We start from the raw sequence: 25,882 nt of genomic DNA on the forward strand, positions 1-25,882 counted from the left end.
TCAGCCCAGCCTGCCCCGCACAGGAATCAGGGCCCCTCTCAGGGAGCCACGAGTGACTGCAGGGCCCTTCCAGACTCTTTCCTCCTCCTTCAGCTCTAACAGGCAGGGAAAATAACCAGCTGTAATGGATGTAACTGTACGCCAGACTCATCCAAACCATAAACATGCAACAGAAACCAAATCGCAGCACAATCTCAACAACTAAGCGATGCAAGTGAAAACACAGCAGCAGTATAAAGAGACAGAGTGGGAAAGAGTTTATGACAAAACCCTGCATTACACTTCCGTGTCCAGGTACTTCACAGTTAGTGGCCTAGATCAGCTTACTATATATTAGTACATTGAGGTGGCCTGTTGTCATCCTCTTAAATTTGGCAAATATTTTGGTACTAAAACTTAGTTCCTCCTTCTACTTTGAATTCAACAATACATTCTGTACTCGAAAACATCCCCGTGCAGACATATTTTTCTATCTAAATGTTCTTACCATTTTAAATTTGAAGATACATGCTACAGAGCCACAAGTTAAGCCTGCCTTAGCACTATTTACAGCTCCTAAAGCTCCTGCATGCCTGGCCAGTGCCCTCTCAAACAGCACGACTGCGCTGTGCAAGCGTTGGATCTGTTCCCAACACTGGTATCCTCATTTAGGAGGAAAAGCTGTAATTTGCAAAGCACAGGGCCCCCTCTCCCACTATTCTGTGCCCTTACGTGTCCGTTCTTCCCTCCAGGATGGTGTCAGGGCCTTGGGCTCACCCTGACAAAATGGGCAGAATGACAAAAGCAAAGAGAAAAGCGTGTTCAAGTGGAAGCAAATCCAGAGGAACACAGCAAAGGGGAATGGAAACCCAGGCACCGAGCATGTCAGGAGCAGGAGGCCACGTCAGGCTCTGCTGAGGCAGCCCCTGCCTCCCCACCACCGTGGTCTCCTGCCTTCTTCAAATAAACAATTCCAATGCCACAAATGCTGCTCTAGGCATGCGTGAAAGTCCTTGTTCTTTCCAAAAACAATGAAGATAATATTTTTTAGGACTTAAAATACAAAGGTGTGGGAAGCGCGGGCGTTGTTTCTGCCCTGGATGCGCAGCAGGGGTGYGAGGGAGGCTGCTGCGCGCTGCGCTCTCCCAGCTGTACGAGGGGGGCACAGCACCTCCCCGAACTTCAAAGGCGCCTGATTATTTCAAAATCGCACAGAGATGAAAAAGGCAATAATGATAAATCGCAACCCTCGGTTTGCATTTATGCAAAATCCCTCCGCAGATCCAAAGGCTTGATTCGAGATGAAAAGAGGGCCGCGTTTGATGTTGCTCCCTGGCAGGCCGGGCGTGCGGCGGGTGCCCCGGCYGGCACCACGAGCACCCTGCACCTTGCAAAGGGCTGAGGAGGGAGGGGAGAGGGGGAGGAAGGACGGCAGGAAGATGTGAGCTTGCTGCCCAACAGACACACACCCTGCGGCACTGAGGCGGGCATCAAAGGTGCCCGTGGCCTCACAGAAACCCCGCGGGCGCTGCTCGCTCCCGCTCCCGTGGAGCCACAGGCTGTTTCGGAGCAGGGCCGGCCGCGGCAGCGCGGGGCCGGGAGCCGATGTGCGGAGCCGCCAAAGGCCGCGGAGCGGAGCCGCCGTCAGGGCTGCCACGGCCGCCCGCCGCTCCCGCCACCCAGGGAATCAAGTATACACCTGCTTCTCAACAGTAAGGCAAAAGAAAAGAAACTAACAACTCTCATTTGGTAGCTATAATAATAATATAGAACAAATACAATTATTTTCAAATAATATAGAATGAATGGAAATGACCATCCTCCAGTCGTATTTGAACAGCTCCATCACAACAGGTGAGCTCACAGTGGCGCTTCTGGGACTCTGCCTTCCCAGCTCTGATGGTTGCAAATGTGTCACCAGCGTGACCAGATTCATGGCAGACTTTTGGCAGCACTGTAGCACTGCATGTGCAAAGTTATTCTTCACCTCCCTCTCAAGGAAAAGCTATAAATGACCATAAATATAAGTGACTATATACAAGCTCATAATTTGAATTCTGATACAAATAGTACTTTCTTGTGCAACACTGAATTTCACCATTCGGGAAACACTGAGTCTATCGCCCCGACATTTCCAGTGGTGTTAGAACTAAATCACAAACAACTGCCACTTGGTCTCAACACAGTTTCWTGTTAGAGGCCTTAGGAAAATAGTCCGTCCTCAAACCTATTAGAAACGCTTCAATCTCTTATTCTGCCCTAAAACTGGAAAAAGCTAAGGCAATAGCTAAGATGAGAGAAAACCCCTTATTTCCTTGGAATTCCCTCTTTCAATTTCTTTACCTGCCCTCAGGGACTGAATCACTAACTTCTCTCCTTCAGATCTAACTATATATTAAACATTCTTTCATGAATCTGATTTTTATGAATGGGTACTCTGCAATTTAACCCAAATGATTAAAAACTGGTCTAAACAAAAGATAAAAATAAAAATAAATAAATAAAAAAGCTGGTCTAAATTAGATTTGAAGACTAAAGAATACATCAATTCCTTTCAAATTATCAAATGTGTTACAGAATAAATACTTCAGTGTCTCAAAAGAAAATGGAAATCATCAAAACAGTCTTTTGACAGGAGCTATACGGACATGCAACATAAATCTGATTACATTCAGTATTTAGAAAGATCTATAGTTATTCCGAAAATGAAAGCACAGAAGCTAAAAAATATGTTCTGCAGATTCCTAACAGCTGGCATTAAAAGTCAGATTTCCTATCACAAATTCAGTATAATAAGGATTGCAGCAAGGCAAAAGTCTGTCTGTCTCTCACACGCCCACACACACCCGCAAATAAACACAGAGCCTACCAGCTAAAATGCTTGTGTGTCAGTGACCATAGCAACAGGGCGCTGCTCTTTCTATTTATTAAATATTWAAAAAGGGTGATAATAATAATGAATGATATACATCAATAACAGCTATTTCCATAAATAAGGAAGCAACRTTCCTAAATCTATGAAAAGAGAGGAAAAATGGAAGATGACTGGGAATAGCTGCATCCAGGTAAACTTAAAGCTAAAATGGAAAGACACAAAAGAAGACTTAAAACTTCTGCTAGATATTTAGAAAGATGCTGGCTTTTCAGATGAGGTCATTAATCACTGWTCCTTTTTGAGCCTTTTTTGGTCCCAATTTTTCTTTTTTCTGGACAACACTATGCTTCTGAGAAGGAARCACATTATTAACTGAATTCTTGTTTTATGAAATGCTCTGCAGGGCGAGTGAAGATGCCTCTCATGTTATCTGCACCTAAGACCAGGGCTGTATTTCAGTACGGCACCATCGCTGGGGGTGGCGATAAATAAAGCTCCTGCTTTACAGTATTGTGATAGGATGCAACACTGTATGTTATTTCATAGAACAGAACCCAGGAATCAATAATGTATTTGAGACTATATCAGATTTTTGTCAGCAAACGGCACAGGGACCAGAGCAAATAGGATTTATATGAAATGCCTAATTAAAGAGCAAGGAAAAGACATGAAAGGTTTTCATGAACTAACCATTATTTTGCACAGATAAGCTTAATGAGACCGTAGATCAGATCAAATCCAATATGAGGAGAGCTGCCAGTCTTGCACAGTAGGAGAATGTGGATTATAACGACCAGCACTTGCACAGTGACCAGAGACTGCAACAAATCCCATGCGAAAACACATCCTCAGCTTGCAACACATGGCAGCTGAGGAGGAGAACATCTATACACAGTATAAATGGCATTTTACTTCACTAGGTAAGACCACAATGTAAACAGTATCCTGGCTAATTAAGACATGTAATTTTTAGGATAACTAGGTATTTTACTGCACATGCAGGGTCATCAGCTTAAGAACATACAGGAGCAGAACAATCAGCTGCTGAACGTGTCTCTGAAGCATTTTGCATCTTGTCTTGCATTCTTACAAAGCACAACCATAGAAAACTAGTGAGATGCTTGAAATTCCCACAGAGAAGCTGAAATTTTAACTGAAGATCTGGTTTCAGGAATTTCACAAAAGGAAGAATTTCACAGAAAGAACATTAAAAATCAAGCTTAACCTTCAAGTATAGAGCCACAGTCGATGTCTTGTTAYAGAATGAAGCTGTTTAGTTCTTAGTCAGACTTCTATTTCCATATATTTCTCCTTTTTAATCGTAACTTAACTTCTTGTAATTATTTTCAAACAACTTCCTACATTCAAGATTAATAGAGAAATGCTTTACAAGAAGTTGAGACATGAAGACAACTGGGGACATGTTTCACCTCCTAGGACGCTTTTCTTTTTTCAGTTTATTTCCTAGAAGCAGATTTTGTTATTAGCCTGCCCTCAGTGGGAACTTGCTCACAAGAGTGTTTTTGAAAGACACCCACGCTCCATTATTGACCCGTTTTAGAAAGTTTCTACCACTTTCAGGAAGTATTTTTTAAAGCCTGTTAATCCAGAACATTCCCCAAAAGCAGACTGCTAACTATATCTGTCCTCCAGAGAGCTCCCAACACTTCTCAAGTCTCCTAAACAGCAGACTAGAATTTGCTTAGAATCAAGTTTATCACCACATGTTTTGCAGTTAAAAATCATCCATCATCCTTGCCTGGTCTCCATCTAACCTCCATAACAGAGGATGTGAAATAACTCCTTATCTGCTACCATTTTTATTTACAGCCCACCTTTTCACTAGAACATGTTGAAAGAGCCTTGGTCACACGAGCCTTATCTCCTTTTGCCTTGCGTCTGTAAGGCATTCGCAGGGAAGCAACGTGCACTGTCACAGTCAGGGCTCGAGTTTATTATAGTCAGATTATACTCAATATTTCCAGTAAATGGAAAATGTATTTACAGTATTGGTGTAACCCAAGGATCTCTGGAGATCATTAAGGTCCTAGCAGGAGCACAGAAGCCCTGGCAACTGCAAGAAGCTCCTCTCCAGCACAGACACCAGTTCCTCAAGAGCTCTCCTCGATGCAAAGAACTGAACTGCCCATTTAAGGACGCTAGTCAAATGAATTGTTTGCTCTTATTGAAAAAGGCAAAACCCACGGATTATATTGCAGAAAAGGGAGGTTTYCCTTCTTCATTTTAAACCTGAAACTGTTAAATAAAACATTTTATTTGTAGTACGGGAAATGCACAGGACAATGATGCAGGTTAGAGAATTAAATCAAATGAAGAAGCTAACTTGTGYGCGCAGCTATGTGAAGATTTGAGATCTYTAAGGACACTAAAGGAAAATATTTTTAGTCTTCGGAAACAACGTGTGGTTTGAGCTCTAGCACTTCACAAACAAATTTCTGCGTTTCCACGAGACAGATAAATCCTATCTTCCATCCTTTTCAGATTCCAGTGGGTTTTCAAAACAACTTTGGAAAGGGCCTTGTTCTCTGACCTCCAGAGCACAACACGGTACCAGTTCCTGCTGGCACAGCTTTTATTAAAGTCACCTTGTCCTGCTCTCAGATCAAGTGCACTCGAAGCAGTAGTTTGACAAAGCAATAAGGAATGCATTTATAAAATAGGTTTTGCTTTTTTATTCCTAAAAATGGTATTTGAAATGTTCCTCCTTTTTCAAACAAACACCTTTGTATTATTAGGTTGCATTTGTTCTTACTTTATTTGACAATGATTCCTGTGCTTGTTGGTTCTGATGCATCCAGACATTTCCAAGCACTTCCAAAGCTTTGCAACCTCAGCRGAAATGAAGCACTGATCTCAGCTTCCTGATTAAATATTTCTCCAAGAGGAATAACTTGCAGTCTCCTGCCCAGCTAGGCCTTGCCTTCACAGCTAGCATTTCACATTCAGCCTCCAATTGCACATCAAAGCTTTATGTTTAATTTGAGTAAAGGTGCTAGTTTAATCTTGGGAGACTGCTGTCTTAGAAGTTAAAATATTAAATGCTTCTAACAAGTCTTTAAGAGATTCTGCTTTTRACATATCCTTTTCTAATGAGAATCACTGAACTTACCCAAAAAGCATTACCAGTTACCACAGTGCTGGAGAGACTTGCAAAACCTTRCACTGATTGTACAGAAATGAGGCTTTCACTCCTATTTCTACTCACACTCCTGTACAAGTCATTATAATTGTCTACTGTATTCAGTGCTGGTGMTCTGCAGGAGCTTCCACTTCTCTACTCTTCCCCGCAATAGTCCTGACTATCACTTCTCTTACCTCTGCCACAAYAATGCAGGAGGCAGTCTAAACTTGCACAAGTTTCCACAACATCACTACTCAGTATCTGCAGTAATTTGTACCCTGCATCCACCTCCGTCCCCGCAAAAAACTCACAGTCAATTCATTTCCTCTAAACAAAGAACCTTTAAAGAAAAAAATAATAATAAAACAAGATTTCTTTGAAGCATTCACTACATTCTAGACAAAAACAGGAAAGGCAACTGAAGGCTCAGTAAAATAAAAATTGGTCCAATTTTGGCCAAAATGCAAAATATTTCACCATTGCATCACTGACCTTACTGGAATAGGCTCTAAAACCCACTCCTCATTCTGCACCCTTCTTGGCTGCACTCCTGTCCCAGCGACTCCTCRGCAGCAGCCCAGGCACCCATGGAGAATCCCTGCTGCGGCGGCGAGAGCTGGGAGACCCGGATCCCAGGGGGTCTCTGGTACAAGCGCTCAGCTACTCCAAAGGAGGCTCCTCTGGGGCTTTCTTGGGTTTGTTTTTAAAGAGGCCCTCGGCTCCTTATTGACTGCATGAAGTCTTTCCCTCCCGGCACTCTCTCAGGTGCACTTCCCTACCTCACAATTTGGGGGAGCAAAGTTGCCAACGCAGCTCTGCTGACGGAAAGAGCTCTGCAATGACTCCCTATCATTTCAAAGGCACTAGTTTTAGTCCTTGGGTAGCTCATTCCCTGTGCAATCAGCAAAATTGCACAGGTTTGCAAATTCTGCCTTGCTATAATACCCAAATCATCCCCCCCCCCCCAAAAAAAAATCCAAGTACACCTAGGGGAATATGCTTATTTACTGAGTGTTTCCTTTGATTAGGCACATTGAAAATGAGAGCAGCTCTCGAGCACTGGCTGAAAGCTGAGCCGAGCAGGTGCTGCACTTGCCATGCACAATCAAGGGGAAATAAAAGGCATTTCAGCTACAAATTAATATTGGATGCTACTCTCTGGGAAAAAGCAGCCCTGATAACATTGGGAGCGAGCAAGGTTGCAGCTTCCCAAGATTAGCCCAGTGTGATCTAATTCACCTTCAGTGGGAGTTGGACTGGGCCATTTGCCCACAGCAACAGGAGTCTAAGTGCAGCTTCTCAGAAGCAACAGCTAAATGAAAACAATCTATTACTGCTTTAATTAACCTGACCCAGCCGCATACCTTCATAATTACATTTAGACAAATTGTAGCTTTCCTCAGAAGTTTCCACAGAAGGCTCCGCGYGCTGCGAGCCAGACGCAGCGCTGACTTTACAGCGGCAGTGAGAGGCTCACAAAGAGAGGCCGGGACGATACTCTGCAAAAATCAGCCATTGTAGCAGGGTTTTACAAGAAAAACTGTCTTCCTGACAATAAGTTTCTAAATCTCTACAAAATTTCAGGCTCTGTGTGTTGTTATGGGGAAAAAAAAGTCCTACCTCTTTTTAGGTCAACAATATTGTACCAGTAATGCTCAACTGTTGCTGCCAGGGATTTTTTACACGTATTGTGTATATACATCCATTGCCCATCATGCAAAAATATATTCTTAATACTAAGTTGTTGGAAGAGTAATTTATTTGCAGTACTCTGGAATGCAGCCTTAAGGGAAAAAAAATAATTAAAAAATTATTACTTTGCACTTGAAGCTATTTTAACTTGAATGTTTCATTACAAGATATCTATGACCAAAGAGCGAGAGCGTTTTCCTCCTTAATTACTTGCTTTCTATTTCAATGGCCATTATGGACTATTGTAAAATTAACCATATTGAACTTGAAATATTTTTCGAATCTGGAAAGCATTTAGTAGAGATGAAAGCTACGCAGATGTGCTGCAAAAGTCTCAAAATAAGTATTCGACAAAGCCAGCAAACACAGATCTCCCCAAACTTCCCCCTGAACCCACAGTTGGCCCTTTGAAGTTGTGGGTTGCGAATATGTGCATATACTGGCTGAGGCCATGATGGAGATTTTTTAGTCAAAGGGTTATTTTGGTGAACACAGAGGATGGAGAAATAACGAATCTGTTCATGCATTATTTAGCAAAGCATGAAAAAGTCTTCCTCTCCTCTCCCCGCTAAGACACGCAAGCTCAACCTGCAGTTAAGAGGTTGTTTTTGAACTTCTGCATGTCAAAAGCTCCAAACTATATAGACAAATCTTCTGATTGCTTACAATCATAATCCGTCAGTCTGTATGGGATTGACACTGTCAGAACCAGCGTGGTCTCTGAGGACTGTACAAACAACCCGGCACAGAAACACGTRAGGCTGCATGTGAGCGTGTGAGGCTGTACGAGCTCCTCGAACGGCCAGTCCCAACCTCTTGTGGCAGAGCCAAAGCAGAGACACAGCTGGGTGAGCAACCACTCTCTGCTTAAAGGCAGATCTGCATACTGTGAAAATGGAAGATGACACAATCACATTAAAAGTATGAGTTAATAGAAAGACAGGCTGCAATATCCAATTAGAGTTGGGTGAATTAAGGACTGCGTTAGAACAGACTGCGTTTAATTCCGAGATCTTTCCCCACTAGGCTAGCTAGATCTTTCAGTATTAAAAAGTTCACTTACTTCCAAAAAAAAAAAAAAAAAAAAAAAATTGAGATCTTATCATGCAACATCTGAATTCTTCAGAAAAGGCCACCCAAACGTTTAGATTGGGGTATTAATTAATCTTTGCATGTTCTTAATTCTTGGAAGACATCATACCACTGTGTGGGGGAGTAATGATCTTGCTTCTGTCACAGCAGATTATAAGATCTGATACCTCACTTTCTATCAATATCCTATGCTGATTTTCTAATAAATAATAGATAATCTAATCTGAAAGAAAATTACATTGCTCAAACTGCTACGCTTTGAAGGCTAAGCCAAAGTTAATCTCTGCCAAAGATATGCAAAAGTAAGAAAGAAGTCAGATTTCAAAGCACTCCAAAATGGCTGAAGAACATCTCGGCAACCTTATCAGAATCCCCTTCCTGAGACAGGTTCTACTGCTCAAAGCCATCTGTGAGCCATGACTGAACAGATACACCAGATTTTTCAAATATGCCATGATTTTAATGAACTTGCTGGCATATTTTTACAGAAGTCTGAATCCTTTTGAAAAGTCCCCAGAGGTTTCTGAAGTTGGGCATCCAAAAACTGAGCATGCAGCATTAGAGATCATTTTTTTGGCGGGGGGGAGAAAAACAACACAAAACAAGACATTCACTCGACAATTGCCTACACAAATATTTCTCTAATAAGAACTGAACTCATTCTTTGAGGAGCACTGTGGAATATGTAGATGTGATAAACTCTACACGAAAAACTTCTATTCCATGTGTTATTTCTGTTATATATAAATAGAAAGGTCACAGGCTTCCCATTTTACAATACTACAAAATAAAAATCTTTATATTATGTGAATCAGGATATGGCAAGGACAGAACAGCCTGACTTACTGAAAGGTGTTGTATCAGTAGGATCAGGAGGCGGGAAGTTTTCAGTGAAGTTGACATTACACAAGTCAGTACTGCAGCAGCAGAAACGGTATGTTCCATTCTGGATCAAGGAGGGGGTGGTTGTTACTATACACTCTTCAAAGTGACACTCCTGTGGGTCTCCTATATGAGACCAGCACCCTGTAGAAAGAGGTGAAACAAACAAATAAATAAATAAATAAATAAATAAGGAAGCATTAAATTCTTTCAAATGAACATTTAAACGTATCTATATTAACAATATCATATATTATTAATTAAAATTTACAGTGTGGGATGAAAAGTAACATAATTTCCTTGCCTTGCTTCATTATCACTTTTTAAACTAACTGAATAATTTCAAAATTTACCACAACCAGGGAAAAGCAATAYATCATCACCACACCATCATCACAAGCATCCAGCTGTCAATCTCAATATCACAAATCCTGAATTCTGGATTTTTCTAAACACATGGATGCCAGTCACCATTTCTCTGGTAGCAGGAACAACACTATCACCCTCCGGTCCACAGTCTGGACTTACTTGTGACCTAGACCTCTCCTCACAGCCAGGAAACAAGCCTGCATCTACAACTTGGTATTTCTTGTGCATTTTCTAAAACATCTGTCCTTCATTGTCAATATCGCTTGAATCTGCTACAGCATCACGAGTTATTCTTGGTTTAGTGCCAGTCCCTTCTCCCTGCACCAACTCTCCTCAAATACAGACAACACGGGTTACATGTTGTCTGAACAAAAACACTTGGAAAAGCAAGCRGAAAAGCATGAGGGCAGAGTAGCTCTGAGTGGGAGAACTACATATAGCCTGGGCGAGTGCCACACTTCTCACACAGCCTTACACTACATTAACATTTATTAATCTAGAGCTGAGTCTGAGAAAATGAAAAATTAGATTTCACCTCTAAGAAATACAAGACCTGACACCAATGTATTCCCACCAGAACTGATAGATTGAGATAGTTATATATTTGCMATTTCCTTTTGTAAACATGCCCAATGAATAATACATTTTTAACGAAATGCTTAYTTTTAAATTTAGCACATCGGTAACTATACTGAAATATTCTCAAGAAAATAATTTTCCTCTGCACATCCTAAGAAATGAGAAACTTGAGTTTTATTTCCTTTAATTGTGCACTGAAAATGAGCTTATCAGTCTTTTTCAGAAGCAATTTGTTCTGAACAAACTTTCTGTTCATATTTAAAATCACAAAAGGCAAGATAAAAAGAAAGTTATGTGTTTGTATAACATGCAAACAAAATGTATAGCTTTGCAACCAAGCATCTAATCAGATGGATATCAACTCTGTCATAAAAAAAGTTAAAAGATTAGCAAAATTACTGCATTTAAATGCAAAGTACCTTGTTTTACAAGGTGTATGTCTCCTTCTCGTGTTTTYTCCCAAAGTCCATAGCAGGTACTACCCTTCATGCACAGAATTGTGCCATTCTCCTGAGAGATTCGGCTCTCGCTGATTCCATGGTCCTGCTGATAGGGGTCCTTGAACGCACACAGCCGCTCCTCACTCTGCGTAGCTTAAGATAAAAGAAGAAAGCATTTTTTGTCACTGATTTTATTTATAAAATATTAACTYTCCTAAAAAGGATTATTATGACTATTCCTAAAAAAAAACAACATTCAAGACCATCCTGAACTTTACCCACACAGTTAATCTCACAAAGAGGACAAGAAAAGCTCAACAGATGTTACAGAAGGAATGTCCAAATGTTGGAAATCCACAGGTGCAGAATTTAAAAAGACAACTGTTAGCTGTTTCCTTCAGGAAAACAAGAGAAGTAAGAGAAGAATAAATATATTCAAACAGTGAATGCTTTTGAAAGGCATTAAGGCCAATATAAATTTGAGTTTTGCGGTGAACATGCTGTTGAGAATACTTTCATTCTTTCCTTGAATAGCCTTTTATAGAAACCATGGAAAGGCGGGTCCATAATTACCATGCAGTTAAATATTATGCAGCAGTAAAGCTTAAAGTTRCATTTTGAATAAGAATGTGCACAATGTATCTTAACAAGTAGATTTCATCCCAAATCTTTAACTCCCATAAAAGCATTTGTAGCAAAAAGTGTGAGGTCAACTAGACCACAAGCAGTCTCTCGGGATAATTAATGTTAAATCATAGAAAAAGCAACTGTTAGCTCTTAAGCAGGCCAGAGCCCGACTGCTGCTTCATTATATCCCTAGCGCAGATGACTTGCTAGCAGTAGGACAAACCAAGACATGGTTTCAGATACAGATGTCTCGTTTCTCCGACTGTTACTATTCATTAAGGAGCACAGGGTTTGTCCTACCCCAAAAGAACCATGGGCTGGGAGTAGGACTAGCACAGGTTGCTCCACGCACTTGCTAGCGGCCTGTGGTGCACACTCGGCCGCTGGCCTGCGTGTCACCTCGGCGGTGGCAGCTCTACAACCACGGCTGCTCGCACCTCCGTGTGCCCCCGCGGCGGCCCAYGGGCTGCATGTTGCTTTCGTACAACTTCTCCTTTCTCAACGCGCGCCGTTCCTCGAGTTCCTAAGGAGAGGAAGGTCACGTACTAGGCGGCAGCGCCCGCCTCTCTGCTCCCGACAGCTGAGTATTCCCGGCGTGAGGCATCTGTCCGGCTCGGYGGCGCGTGGCACGCAGCCCCGCCGCCTCGGGGACCCCGAGCTGCCCCTTGTCTTCCRAGGAGGAAGGGCAAAAAAGCACCATGGAAATAGGAGAGAATCATATGTCCTTGTGAAACACCACACGGCTGCTCGCAGGGACGCGACGAAGGCTGTTGAATCCAGTGCAGAGTGAGGTCCCCAGAGAAGTGATTTGTTTTCCCACTACTCAGATGGCTGCAACGTCAGCCCTGCTGCAGCGTAAGCCCTGCCGCGATCTGCTTTTACCATGAAAAATAAATTATAATCAACCAAACACAACCAAGGCAGCTCTGATCAGCTGTGCTCAGCTGCTTTCTTCATCCAAAAACCAAACAAAAACCAGAGACTTGTTAAAGAAATAAAAAACAAGTAATTCCAGGAAGGGTACGCTTTCATAATTCAACAAATTAAAGTCTTTTAATTTTTGAACTAGTCAAGAAAACTGCTTTGGTTTTGCTTTCCACCCAGAAACGTAGCTCCTTAGATCGTGCCCGTGCTTCAGAGGCACAGGCAGCTCTACCTGGCGGCTCTTCCAGCATGTTTATCCCCCTTCACATCTCTGCAGATCAAGCCAAGCRACACAGAAAATAACTGTTCTGACTAAAGGCATTTTTGATTAAAAAAGAAAAGAACTACTGCCCCATAAGAAGACGTGGGAGGGGGAAGCATGGGAAGCACAGCACTCRGGGTCACAGACCACAAGGCCTAGCTGTCGCTTTCCTAGCGAACTAATAAAAATGCAAGTTAACTCACCGCAATTTCACGTCAGACGATCTCAGTGGGAAACTTTTCCAACAAAAATAAAGGTTACTCACCCAACAACTAGAGTTTTCATGCTGATCTCTGCACATTCCTCCGATTACAACTTAGGCTTTGCCTATAACTTAGGCCAGGAAAGCTCCTCTGGGAGCAGTACCCAGCGCAAAGGGCCGTGCGCCCTCCCGGAGGCAACATCTGGAGGTCAGGGGACACTCAACAAAAGCCACTTTCTGTTCACCCGGCCTCACCGCTCAAGCCGCAATGCCGAAACCCCTGGGCAGGATGGAGGGCCGTGAGCGGGGCCGCGCCGCTGAGGCCCCAAGGCTGCTTTGGGGAGCACCCTTTATGGATACTCCCAAAGGCAGATCCGCTTCCCGGAGGCCTCAGCGGTGCTGGGGCCTGCCCTGAAGCACCTGATGATCCCACTCCAGCAGCTGAGCAGAAGCAGAACCAGTTTCGCCCAGAGCAGAAACACCCCGGTATCCACGGCAGAAGCGAACCCCATATGCACGGCGACAAGGTCACCTTGGCACCCCCTCTTCTGAAGGGAAATCACRTTGCATCGGCTCCTTCACGGGCCTTTCAAACCATCTACCTTATTAGGCCTGCACAAATTAAGCATCTCAAAAATAACTGCATGAAGATAATTAAAGTTAATTTGGATGGCAGTTTCTGCATAAGCGTGTAACTCTATAATAGCTCTTTCATCATAGGGCTAAAAACAGCAAATAGGAAAAAAATGCCAAAGATGCATATGTCCTCACAAACATTTTAAACCCCTTGAATCAATTATTAAATTCATACTTTATAAAAGTATTATGTTGGAAATAGAGAAAGTCATGTTAAAGGCTCCCTCCAAAAGTGGGAAACTTCTACATCATTTTAATTTCAGAACATATAAGTAAGAAATTAAGACAATTATATTTTAGCGATGGCTTCTAGARTTTTCGGGGTACTTTTAGGATTTTTATTTTCATTATAAAAAAGTAAATTCATCGTAAAATATACTAACCAGGGATTTCATTTGACACAAGGCACATTTTGAGGCATATATATACACACAGTGTTTATTGGTCTTATAATCAACACACAAAACTACAGAAAAAAACAGATTAATATAGGAGACATACTATACTGATGTTTTTAATACTTCCTTATAAATATACTTTTATGTCCAACTGCTCAACTATAGAAAAGCAGCACACAAGTACATGAATCCTAGATGCTTACACTTACATTGTTTCACTATAACAATAACCCAACATACATTTACTATTTGAATTTTTGCCTTTGTTCCTGCAAAGCTACTGTAACATAAATACATGATTCATCTGTACTTGGACGGGTTTAAACAAATTAATATATTGTGACTGCTTTTTAATATACTAATTCTTTTGTGATTATCTTATGTTATAGGAAATCATAATTGCTTAAAACAATAGCACGCACATACAAAAGTTACAGGAATCCAACTGCAAATCCTTAGAACATGAGTCATGTTTTCATTAATAGCATAGGAAGTCGGATCCATTTGTATTTAATCAACATTTCCTGTTCTTACGTCTGTTCGGCGTAGTATATGTGACTGCTAAGGGAGGGGGAAAGGCAGGAAAAACAGACAAGTGCTGATACCGCTTCAAAGAATTCCTCTACCCCTTGTTCTAATTGTTAGGATAAAACCCATGTTTAGGACTCAAAGATTAATGCCAGGCAGTGTCTTTTGCGATGCAGCAACCCCGAGTAACAGAACCCAAGGTAACGGGCAGGAGAGACACCTGCATGCAGCCCTGAAGGGGTTCGCGGGCATCGCAGGCAGCAAACAGGGCTACCATTTGGGTAATTATGGCCACCTGCCTCCCTGACCACCTGGGGGAAGATGTGGAAGGTCTCTGGTGTTATTTGACTTACCTAAGCCATGAAATCGCTCTGGGGAAACATCACTGCCCCAGAGGCAGGGTTATGGGATAGCATATGTCTTTTTAATGTGAACTATTACAAGGAGGGTGATTAAGGAAGTGCCTATCAGGAGGTTGCTTCAAGTGCATCCTCTCAGCTCCTCATACTCCTCTGACACGCGATACACAGAGAACGTCAGTGAGTTCTGGGCACAGGCACTTGAAGGCTGCTTTTTCTCATCTTTTCTTCCTTGTAGGCCTTAATTACAAATATATGCAAATGTAAATATGCTCACTTAAAAATACATCACAAGCTTTCTTCTTTTGAAAGCAGACCTGCTGCTGCAGACAATCCTTAACCCCAACYAGAGGTGGGGGGGAGAGGGAAAAGGCTGAAATGCTTTTGTGTTTTGTCTTCGCACTTCCAATAGCCTGTTTTCAGTATATATTTGATGAATTGCCCAACCGAGATCTGGCCTGACTGGTCCAGAAGAGGAACCCCCAGCTCAAGGCGGGGTTGTGCTCCCAAGTGCRGGAGCTTTAGCCCAAGGGCTAAAATGAGTGGGAATAGTCTGGGGGAGCTGAGCACGAATGGGAAGCGCAGAGGGCGACGCGCAGCCAGGGAGCGCGGAGGCGGCTCCAGGGGGGCTCCGCCAGCACCAGCCCCGAGCCATGTTTTGACAAGGCTCAAAATGTCAGAACGTAACACTCGACAATGAAATCCTGCCAGTTTACGCTCACTGTTAAAATCTGGAATTATTTGCTTGTAATACTTTGCTTTCATCAAAGAAAAACTAGTTTTCATTGATAATTTTTTTTTTTTTTTTTTGGGCTTTGCCTGTTTTTTGCTATGTTACATAGCAGTTTCAAATGCTGGCAATTACACAAAGCCAGGCTTTGATTGAGAACCAGTACCAAAACTAAAATGATTGCTAGTCCTAATTGCCATTTCAAAAAGATGAAACAACTGAGCACGCACATGACTAAATCATTCATGCTGGCTAAAGGATTCTTCTCCACTAAAATACACAACACTAGAAAATTCAAGTGTCTTATTTTTGGTACTGGGTTATACATCAGTCTTTCAAATTCTCAGGCCTAATTTCTACAAGCAACTTACTCAACTCCTTTCTCCTTATTCCCTTTCTAATATTAGAATTATTAAATATAAAAAATCTGCCAATAAGCACCAGCAACAGTGAGCCAGACACCAGCTTTTACACACAGTGTTTGTGTTTTCTCATGTTTCACCTGCGTTTGAAGGTTCTCTGGTCTGTTAGTGTTACCTTTGAAGAACCCAGCTTCATGGAGAGAAGTCCTGGAGTAGAGCAGCAGGATTATGGCACAGATTTATTGCTAGCAGTGACAAATGATGTTAATTCAGACTGTAGTCCGTCCAGACACCTGGATGGATTTTATGCAGATGAGACCTAAACCTCTTGCTCTCCCACAACAGATCATCTAGCTGTGCAAAGCTCACCTGGATCGGACATTAGCACAGAAGCAAAGTTTTACCTAATTAGCAAAAGCACAAGCAATTACCCCAGCTTCATGCTAGACCCTAGACAGCTAATGATACCTGTGTCTAGCATAAAACCCGCTTGGGACAAAATTCAGAAATTGCCATTTGAACCAGCAGAGTTATCCCTCAATTCATACCTCACATCAAAGCTAAGGCATTTTTCACCTGGTTTTGAGAAGAAATCAAGCTGAATTGGGAATGAATCTTATTGACTTGGCCAAGGTCACAGAAAGGTAGAACAGAGAATTAAACCCAAGCACCCTACAGTCTAGTTTTGACTGTTTAWTTCAGTCTAGTTCAGCAGGCTCCTTCTTTCCAACTTTTTTTCCACAAACTGATTCTTAACAAGCCAGAACTACAAGGAGATGTGTATAACCAAGAGGTAGCATGTGAACATTATCCATCTGTCCAACATGAAATTTCCACTGCTAGCAGTGACAAATCTCTCTGGCACATTAAAAAAGATAGCGCTAACTCAGTTGAACAGTTTCACATCACTGACTTTTTCCTCATACAGCTTTCCACTTAAAAAACAGTCATTATCAGATAGTTTTCCTCATCTCCACTGATGTCCAAACCTGAAGATCCTACCTGACCTATAGGAATTCCCATATTTACACTGGGGAATCAGCTCAAAGAATCTACTCACAGGCTCACAATGTTCAGCAAATGAAAATACTGCATCTTCAACAAAATGTATGGATAAGTCAGCTCTCATATACACCTCACACCTTAAGTACAGGTGCAACTCCAGCCAAAGGCCATTTCAGCTTTCTGAAAAAAACATAGGGGAAGAAGTAGCTGGTTTTTATTGACTCAGTGGGACTTTGGACACCCAACTCTTTCAGATCTCCTTCAAAAAATCACAGTTCATATTCAATCTTTTGAAATCATGAAGTAGTATATTTCAGGATTTAAACAAACTCAGCATTTTTTTCATTTTATTATTAAAAATATTATTCTACTTCTTAAATACGTTTGCATCTGTTGCAGGAAAAAAAATGTACTGAAGTTACTGTTTAGCAATCACATCAGACCAGAAATCATTGCAGCTCAGCCACACACAATCTTTTCCAGTGGCCAGTATGTACTCGCTGAGCTGAGAAAGCCTCAAGTTTTATCTTTGCCCTAGACTGGAGTTCAGGGATTTTTTCTGGGTACAAGTGTCTGGATTCTGTTTATCTAGGCTGTCAAAGTGAAGTATCTGCACGGAGTAACACAGGAAACTGCAGCAAAAAGCAACAGTAAAGCAAACTAATGATGTGGTATTTCTACCCAAACTCCAATGGAACAAACTTCCCATAGCAAAATCAATTATTTCAGAGCCTATTTCAGATTCCACTGAAAACAAGTCTGTTACTGGATATTACCCTCACACATCTAATTATATTCACTTGTCTAGCAAGCACAGATGTCATTTCCACTAGGTATATTATTAAAACATTTTCTTGGAAACTTTTCAGTGTCTTTAATATGGAGAAAGACAGTACTCGCACAGCCTGTCTTTTAYAGTATATTATAAAAATCTTTTCTAGAAATACTTTTAGGGAGCTTGGGTTACTGATGATCTGCTGAAACATTTGACAACTGGTAAACGTTCTCTGATGTGAACCTACAAGCAAATTAAGTTCCCATTTTGTAATCATATTTTGGCCCCAGCAATATATATTACACTATCTTTTGATTACACAAGCTATTTGGCTCTGAAGGCTTAAATCCACCAAAAACTAGAGCAGGAGCAAAACACAGAAAGCAGCTTCCTCTCTCCCATGCCTACATCTGTCAGGCTTCTCACCTTCTCCCGAATCCTCAAAAAGCAGGCGCTCAAGTTCAGAAGCATCTCAGGTCTTTATCTGYGTGGCACTTGATGGTTCAAGGGATATTTGGTGGCCAAAACCATCATCTTGAGTCCAAAGTAGAGTCACTCCTTAGGCACTGTCTATTTAGCCCAGACAAGGTGAAAAMCAATTTATGCAAAGGATGGAGCCCTCAAGCCCTAGTAAGAGCTCAGAGGCTGCTGCAGGAGCATACAACTATTGCTACCCCGTGTTCAGAATCAGCGTCCTGCACAAAATAGGACCACGCATCCTTCCAAAGGGAAAAATAAGGGGAAAAATAAGGGGAAAAATAAGGGGAAAAATAAGGGGAAAAATAAAAATAAAAATAAAAATAAAAATAAAAATAAAAATAAAAATAAAAATAAAAATAAAAATAAAAATAAAAATAAAAATAAAACATCTCCTACAAATGTCTCTGCATGACAAGAGACGTTCTCGCACACGTGATACTTCTTTGTCCTCCATGGATCACAAAATTCTGCTCAAATATGTTTCTAGCACAAAAACTTTGCTTTTCTTAGGCTCCAAAATTATGAGTCCACTGAGCAGAGGGATGATTTATGTAGCTCTTGATGTTTTGTTTTTTAACTTGTCAGAAATTTATGGACACAGCACTGAACTGTGTAAAAATCAATTCCGAGATGCTCTTTATGCATTCATTCCTTCACATTTACATTTCTGTTGTACTAATAACATATCATCTCAGTTGATGTAGTTAAGCCAACTGCTGCAATCTCCATATATTTAGAAAAATTAGCGTCTAGTCAAGACAAGCTTTTCATTAACTTCACGCAGTTTTCTAAGCTTATCGTAGTTAGAAAGGATATCGTTGGTACATGCACAGAAGCCCAAGTTACTGAGTGCACTTTTGTTTCTAGGACTGGATTTCCTGTCTGTGAAACCAAAATACTGGGGGTCGCTGTAAAGAAACTAATCTCTGGGCAGCAGGAAACAAGATGTTCATTTTACCCAGCAGAAAATATTAGCCCAAATTGCCCTTAATGAACGTTATTGATGGCAGTGGGCTATGTTTGCTATAAAACAGGTCAAAAGCTTCCTTCTGTTTGCAGCTCAGCTTCTTTTAGACTTCAATTTAGACTCAGGGAGTCTAAATAGTAGGAGCCATCACAAAGTACCCCGGGGGGGGCCCAGGCTCCTGCTGGGGGGCCTTGGGAGCAGAATTCCCAAATCCAGACTCCCCAAGGACAGACCCCAATCAATGGGCTTAACAGCTGGTACTGCACACCTGAGGATGCCGGCAGCAGTTACGCTGGAGAGGCCTCTCAGCYGCTCACCACTTATTTATATTTTCTATAATTTCTATCTTTGAGGAGCACTGAACAAGTACCAGTTATTTGAYTTAGGTGCCGCTAAAAAAGAGCTGTAATTGAGCTCTGTGTGAGGGAGCAGGGAGAATGCTGATGGTTTAGCAATCGAAAAAGCAAGGTTTTCTCGTCAACTCAAGCTAGGAAAGTTAGGAAACAATAGAACTTACAGCTGTTATTTAAATGTTTACTGCAAGGAACTTCAGGTTTATAAACCCACTTTATTTTCTGGTAAGCTGGCTCTAATGTATGAAAATTAAAGTATAACATGGGGAGGAAATCATGTTTCAGCATGCATTTTTTTTTAAAGTTCTGTTTCCTTGTCAAATTCATACTGAATATTCTAATATAAACAGCCATTACGCTGGATATTTCAAATAAGCCATATATACATGTAAAGCAGTTTTCTCACTCCTTTTAATAGATTTGTATAATGGAAATCCTGTTTGCAATAAATCCCTAACTAAGAGATTGCGCCTGCATTAGTTGGTGATAAGCCAGATGAGAACAATTTCTGGCGATTAAATTACAAAATCTTTCCATGTTAAATGAATTTAAGGGCAGATTCTTGATTAACAGTTTTAAAACATGTAATTTTCTTTTTAATAAACACAGCTATCAAAGGAGGGAAAACCCCACACGCACAGTGAAAATATACAATTCAAAACCTGAGCACATGCTTTAGAATCTAAAGGCAAGAGATAATTTATTCTACAATATTCACTAAACACATTTACAGGATCAGACAAGTTTTCAGGATCTCGGAGACAAACTAATACTGCAATCAAAGGATTAGCAAACCAGCTGCCTATGTGCATTTACAAGTGATTATCATAGACTGTAGACAGCTAGGTTGCTTGGGAAGCACTTGCAGGAACACTTCATTGCTGTCACAGGAAAATAATGTTATATTTACCCAGTTACTTATTATATGTATGAAATGGAATTTATGGGACTTAAATTACTAGGTTGTCTTCGAAAATGTTAAGTTATAAAGTACATTTACAGTAATAACAGACAAAAGTGAAAACGTGAAGAGAATTACAGAGCACTGGCATTCGTAAGCAGGGATGCACAGCTGAGGCTTAACTTGCCTAGATTCTCACCAAAAACAAAGCCAAGGGCAAAATTCTTATACTTTATCAGAAACCAGGACAAAAATCTGGAAAGTGAGAGAAGTTGAAACTTTTTGGAAATCACAGGTTTGTCTTTTTTCCTCAAAAAGTTTTCAGATGGCTTTGTCCATGGCACAGTCCATGTGTCCAAGAAACAGCTTGGCAAACTTGAAATTTCAATTTCCCTCAATGAATAGAGTATGTTTGTCAACAAAAAGTGTTCAAATAGCACACAAGCACTTGCAATGCTGCCACACTACCCTCCTGAAGGTCAGGAGGCAGAGCTCCTGCGATACCACTGAGCTAGAAATCAGCAGAATCCAGCATTTAACAAGGTACGGGGGGGGTTAAGTCTTTTTACCAACTTCTTACTAACAACTCAGCATTTTGCTCTTTTCAACACTGTATTTCTGGGTTGTGTGACTTAACAGGAGAACAGTCGCATCACTCCAACTTGATACAGCTACACTCCAACTTGATATAGCTATAAAGGAAACTGCAGATTTATTAACTACACTCAAAATCCAGATGTGGTAGGAAATAGAGTTAGATTCATTCACCTGGTAAAACCTCTCCTTGCAGATGACACTGATGTAAATCCCAGACTAGTAATTGACTGAATTCCTCCCTCTGGGAGCTGGTAAGAGTGGCAGTTCTAGTGCAGGGAATAGAGCTGTAGCTTATGAGAAGCCCAGATGTGGCATTTGACTATCACTATCACGGTCAATGCCATTCGGAATGATATAGGGGATTGTAGGGTTCCTGTATGTTGAGAAAAATAGGATCATTTTGATTGCAGCAGCTTCTAGCCATTGACAGGGTCTCTGTATCTCAGCAGAGGAAGCACAAGCAGAATTTCACAGCCACTCGAGAGAGGACTGCCTGCCTGGGGGTGACTACAGCAGTGCAATTATGCACCAGTTATTCAAAGCAGGGCCTTCCAGAAAGCTTGTAGATGAGATAGATGATTCTTCCCCTACTTGCTGCTTCTCTAGTTTGTCTTCTTTCATTCCCCTTCTGGGGATTTCAAGATCTTTCGACATCCTTTGCAGGAGATGAAACAAGTGCCAGTTAGAGTTTACAAACACTCTGCCTSAGAGAGCAGGGGGGTTCATGTTGTTTTAGAGAAGGAAACACACACACAGAGATTGCTCTCCATATCTTGGTGCCTCCATTCTGGGGCAGGAAAAAATGCTCAAGTTTTGCAAGCTTTTCCTTGTCCTTATGGAAGAGCTCTTGGACCTGATCCCACAAAAATAAAGGCTGCTACAAGGGTTACACTCAAGCACATTCACTATTCTTTGCCTTTCTTATATTTAAAACAAGATTAAAATGAAGATGCCCCAACAACAAAATCAATCTGAGCTCACGGAGGAGATAAAGCTCAAACTCAGCATCAAGAATCCTTTTTTTCTACTCGGTGCCACTGAAGTTTTTCCCATCATGAGGGTTACTTAGGCATCCACGCAAAACTGGAAGGAAAATACCAACAACTTTGGCTGATGCGCAAACCTCTTTTCTGTAAAAAGGAAAATGAAACACTAAACAAGGAAAAAAATCCAAGCTAGGTTCTCTTTTTGAGTGGATAATAGCCAAATAAAAGGCAGAAATCCCAACAGAGGAAGCACACAACTGCTCGCATCAATCACAGCGAGGCAGCGAAAACCGGCTCTGGAGGAGGAAGAGCGCTCCAGGGACGAGAGAAGAGAAATTTAATTCATCATGACTAAGATTGCTCTATGCAAAGAACAAACACATTAACTAGAGAAAAGCAAGTCCTGCAGCAAAAGCCACCAGTTCCTCAAGCCGAGCCCTTTCCGACCCAACACACAGAGCCAAATAAGGAACGTGAAGCCTGGAAATGAAGTCCCAAACAAAAGGAATCCACTTTTCTATGTGAAAACCAAGCTTGAGGGTATGTTCAGCATCACAAMAGAACACTAACAAAACCAGACAGGTCACAGGCTTTGAAACATTTCTAACTCACAACGGAAAAATGCAAACTATATAAAATAAGAGTCAAATGCAGCAACTTTTGAATACACTAAACAGAATTTACACAGAAAATAGTAATGTTAGAATACTTGAACTTGGAAAGCCATGGAGCCAGTGAGGGTAGAATCTGGCCCATAACGTTGAATGTGATGAGAACGGCAGCTTTTCCGCAGGGTCCCCTCTCCGCTCCCTTCTSGGCATGATGCCGCAGGGCGCTCTCCCCTGCTGTTCCCTCCTCCCGACATGATCTGCATCTCTGCCCAATGGTCAACCCACAGCTCCTATCCGTACAACTACAGCTCCTTCCATTGCTCCCAYATCCACTTAACAGCTTTCTGGCCACTCCAAGTGTGTCACCTATCACTRTCTTCCAAGTTTTCCAACGTTTAATTTAATTAACTTTCAATTTTTCCTTTCAAAGGCCTATGTAACTCAGCCTCTCACTGATTTTCTTCTATCGCTTCCTTGCCTGCTCCACTCCTTTTCTATGGCTTCCCTATACACACAGCATCGTTCTCTCATGAATTGCCAGGCCACAGAGTCCCTCCACCCTCTTCATCCAAAATTGTGCTGAAATTCATTTCTACCACGTATCTACAATCAAATAAAACAAGTCCCCTCCTTTTAGCTATTGTAAAGTCCCAAGGCTGCCCCCATAGTAACAAACAGCACAAATCTGAATAATTACTTTGAAAGGGAAGCGCAAAGGCAATGGAAGAAGTAGGACACTAMCTGTCTTGCTGTGTTATAATCTAAAATCAGACATAAGCTCCTCACAGCAGTGGCTGTTTATACAGCATTACAAGCGTTTGAATCCTATGGGATCTACACCCCTTCCCCCCATCCCCTTCTGCTGAAGTATGTGCTAATCCGAGCCTGCACGGGCTGCATTTTAAGAGAACACAGATTTCTGTCTATTAAAAAGATACATATTCCTGGGAGCAGGATGAACAGAGCTTGGCCAGAATGGACAGAATTGAATTTTAGAATTAGAAACCTGTTCTGTCTTTTACAATAGGGAAGGATAACACAGCCCTTTCATTTTAGCCTGTTTTCCTGATACACATACACTGACTGCTCAAAAAGATTCCATGTAGACCCCAGCTTAACACTGGGCGAGCCTGAGGCCATCGATTTTTATTTTCTTAGGCTTGACTTTGTACATGCGTTCACAGAAAATGAGTCCTGAAAACCATCCTCGCAAGCATCACTATAGTAACTGCAGCCCTGGCAGCGCTGCCGACGCGGCGTGCGGGTTCCAGGTGGAGCAGAGCGCCGCGGCCCCCCTTCCCTGCCCAAGGCTCGCGGGGAAGCTGGGGCAGGATTTGCTCTTGCAGAGACCACACCGGCTAGGACATACTCACCTGCTCATACAAAGACACCAGTATCTATAGGGTTCTTGTAAGCCTTGGCTTTCAAATCATTCTGCCTTAGGAGTATGGCTGTGCCCTGGAGATTTACTCCTTTCGCCTCTGTTTCATGTAAGTGGAAAAAAGCTTATCTGCTAAAATATCAAATAAATACCTGCTGGAGGTATCATCACAAGTTGGTGTTACAGCTAGCTCCTGCCTCACTGATGGTTCAGTTCTTATACATGGAAAAATGTCTATTTTATTAGCTCACTCCCAAATACCTGGGCTTTCTTTGCAAGCCTATGGAAATAATTCAGGAACAGCAAAAATTGTGACAGCAGGTATTCTTTCTCAAAAAAAAAAAAAAAATTTAACCATTCCAACTGAAAACTGCAATGAAAAGGTTTAAAATGTCATTCTCAGTTAACAACAAATGTCTAAGAAATTACACAAATTATTTTTCTTGGATAATAATTTTTCATTTTTAAATTACATATATGAGAGAGTATCTTCAAATTCCAGGGGATGTCCTACGATACAAAGCTCAGGTTTGAAATGAAGTTCAAGYGGCATCAAGATCTACTGCAGTAAGCAATTAAAAGGGACTAGGATTAACAAAGCTAGTAACCATAAACACTTCTTAAATTGTTGTCTCAATTCTTAAATTGAGTATCTAAATAAAAATTATTTTTAGATGATGTACAGGAGAGTTTTGTTACCGACTGCAAATCCAGACATGTAAATTTGATTACATATTTCTGGCATGCAATCAAGGTACAGAAAAATGCTACAGTCTTGCCTGGTTAAACAGAAATGATTCAGACCATAATTATTCAGAATCTTTAAGACTCATTTTTCTTAGCTGATCCAAACAAGCTCAAGGAAATCATTCCCTAGTTGTGGATAATTTGGTGAAAAGAGCAAAATATTAATGAATTTCCTTCTATTTCAGCTACTTTGAGGTGTAAAGATAGCATGCAGAATCCTATGGCTGTAGAGTTCCCAGGTAACAAAAACGTTTCTCATGACTTGCAGCATGATTTAGAGCATGTCAAGGAAGGCCACAACCTTCTCATATATCAAAGCAGGTAYTTTGAGACAAATGTGGCAGATGCATGACATTTTCAAGTGTTYAAAAAGTCAACAAAAATATTTTTGTAATGTCGTCGGTGCCTTCGAGGTATTTAGTCCCCTGACACTTTTCCTACCAGTGCAATTCTCCATTCTGCTGCCGGGCCATTCGACACGGCACAGGGTAGGTTGCTTCTTGTATCCCACCCAGGCCACTGCGGATGCGTTTTCAGGCCAGGCAGGACTGGCTTTTCACAGAAAGCAGCACCAAGCTGTGCACTGATGGGCAGCTGTACAAACAGCAGGGTTTCACCAGCGGGCAGCGGCCCTCGCGGCAATTCCTCTCCTTCTGTAGCACTTCTGCAAGTTTAAATAAGCCCAGTATCTGGAAAACAATAATCAACAGTCTGGAAGGATGTGCTTTACTACCCAGAATGACACCTCTGGGTTTAAAACAGCAGATTGCACCACTCCAGGTGCCAGGGTAGTTTGAGRGGCCACATGTTTGTTTGAGGAATATATTGAGGACTCATTACCAAGTTCTTGTCTTAAAACCAAAACCAGCTCTGGAAATCTGGCCAAATACACGGCCAAGCAACAAAGTCATTTCTTCACCAAGACGACGACTCCCCCCTCTAGATATGCTAAGAAAGCCATAATTTGCCTAGATAAACTACCGAACTGACAAGGAGAGTGT

The 25,882-nt window shown here is 41.5% G+C and overlaps 1 protein-coding gene across 1 annotated transcript in view; it reads right to left on the bottom strand.

Moving 5' to 3' along the window:
• BMPR2 (bone morphogenetic protein receptor type 2) overlaps positions 1-25,882 on the bottom strand; it is an 80,263-nt gene that overhangs the window by 26,646 nt on the left and 27,735 nt on the right. Inside the window, exons 2-3 of the mRNA XM_026049739.1 lie at positions 11,030-11,203; positions 9,627-9,806 (exon numbers count right to left, since the gene is read on the bottom strand). Of these exons, the coding sequence (XP_025905524.1) occupies positions 9,627-9,806; positions 11,030-11,203 (354 nt within the window). The remainder of the gene's footprint in view (positions 1-9,626; positions 9,807-11,029; positions 11,204-25,882) is intronic.

This window comes from Nothoprocta perdicaria, unplaced genomic scaffold, assembly GCF_003342845.1.
Source record: "Nothoprocta perdicaria isolate Ctin4 unplaced genomic scaffold, notPer1 scaffold_11, whole genome shotgun sequence".
NCBI lineage: Eukaryota > Metazoa > Chordata > Aves > Tinamiformes > Tinamidae > Nothoprocta > Nothoprocta perdicaria.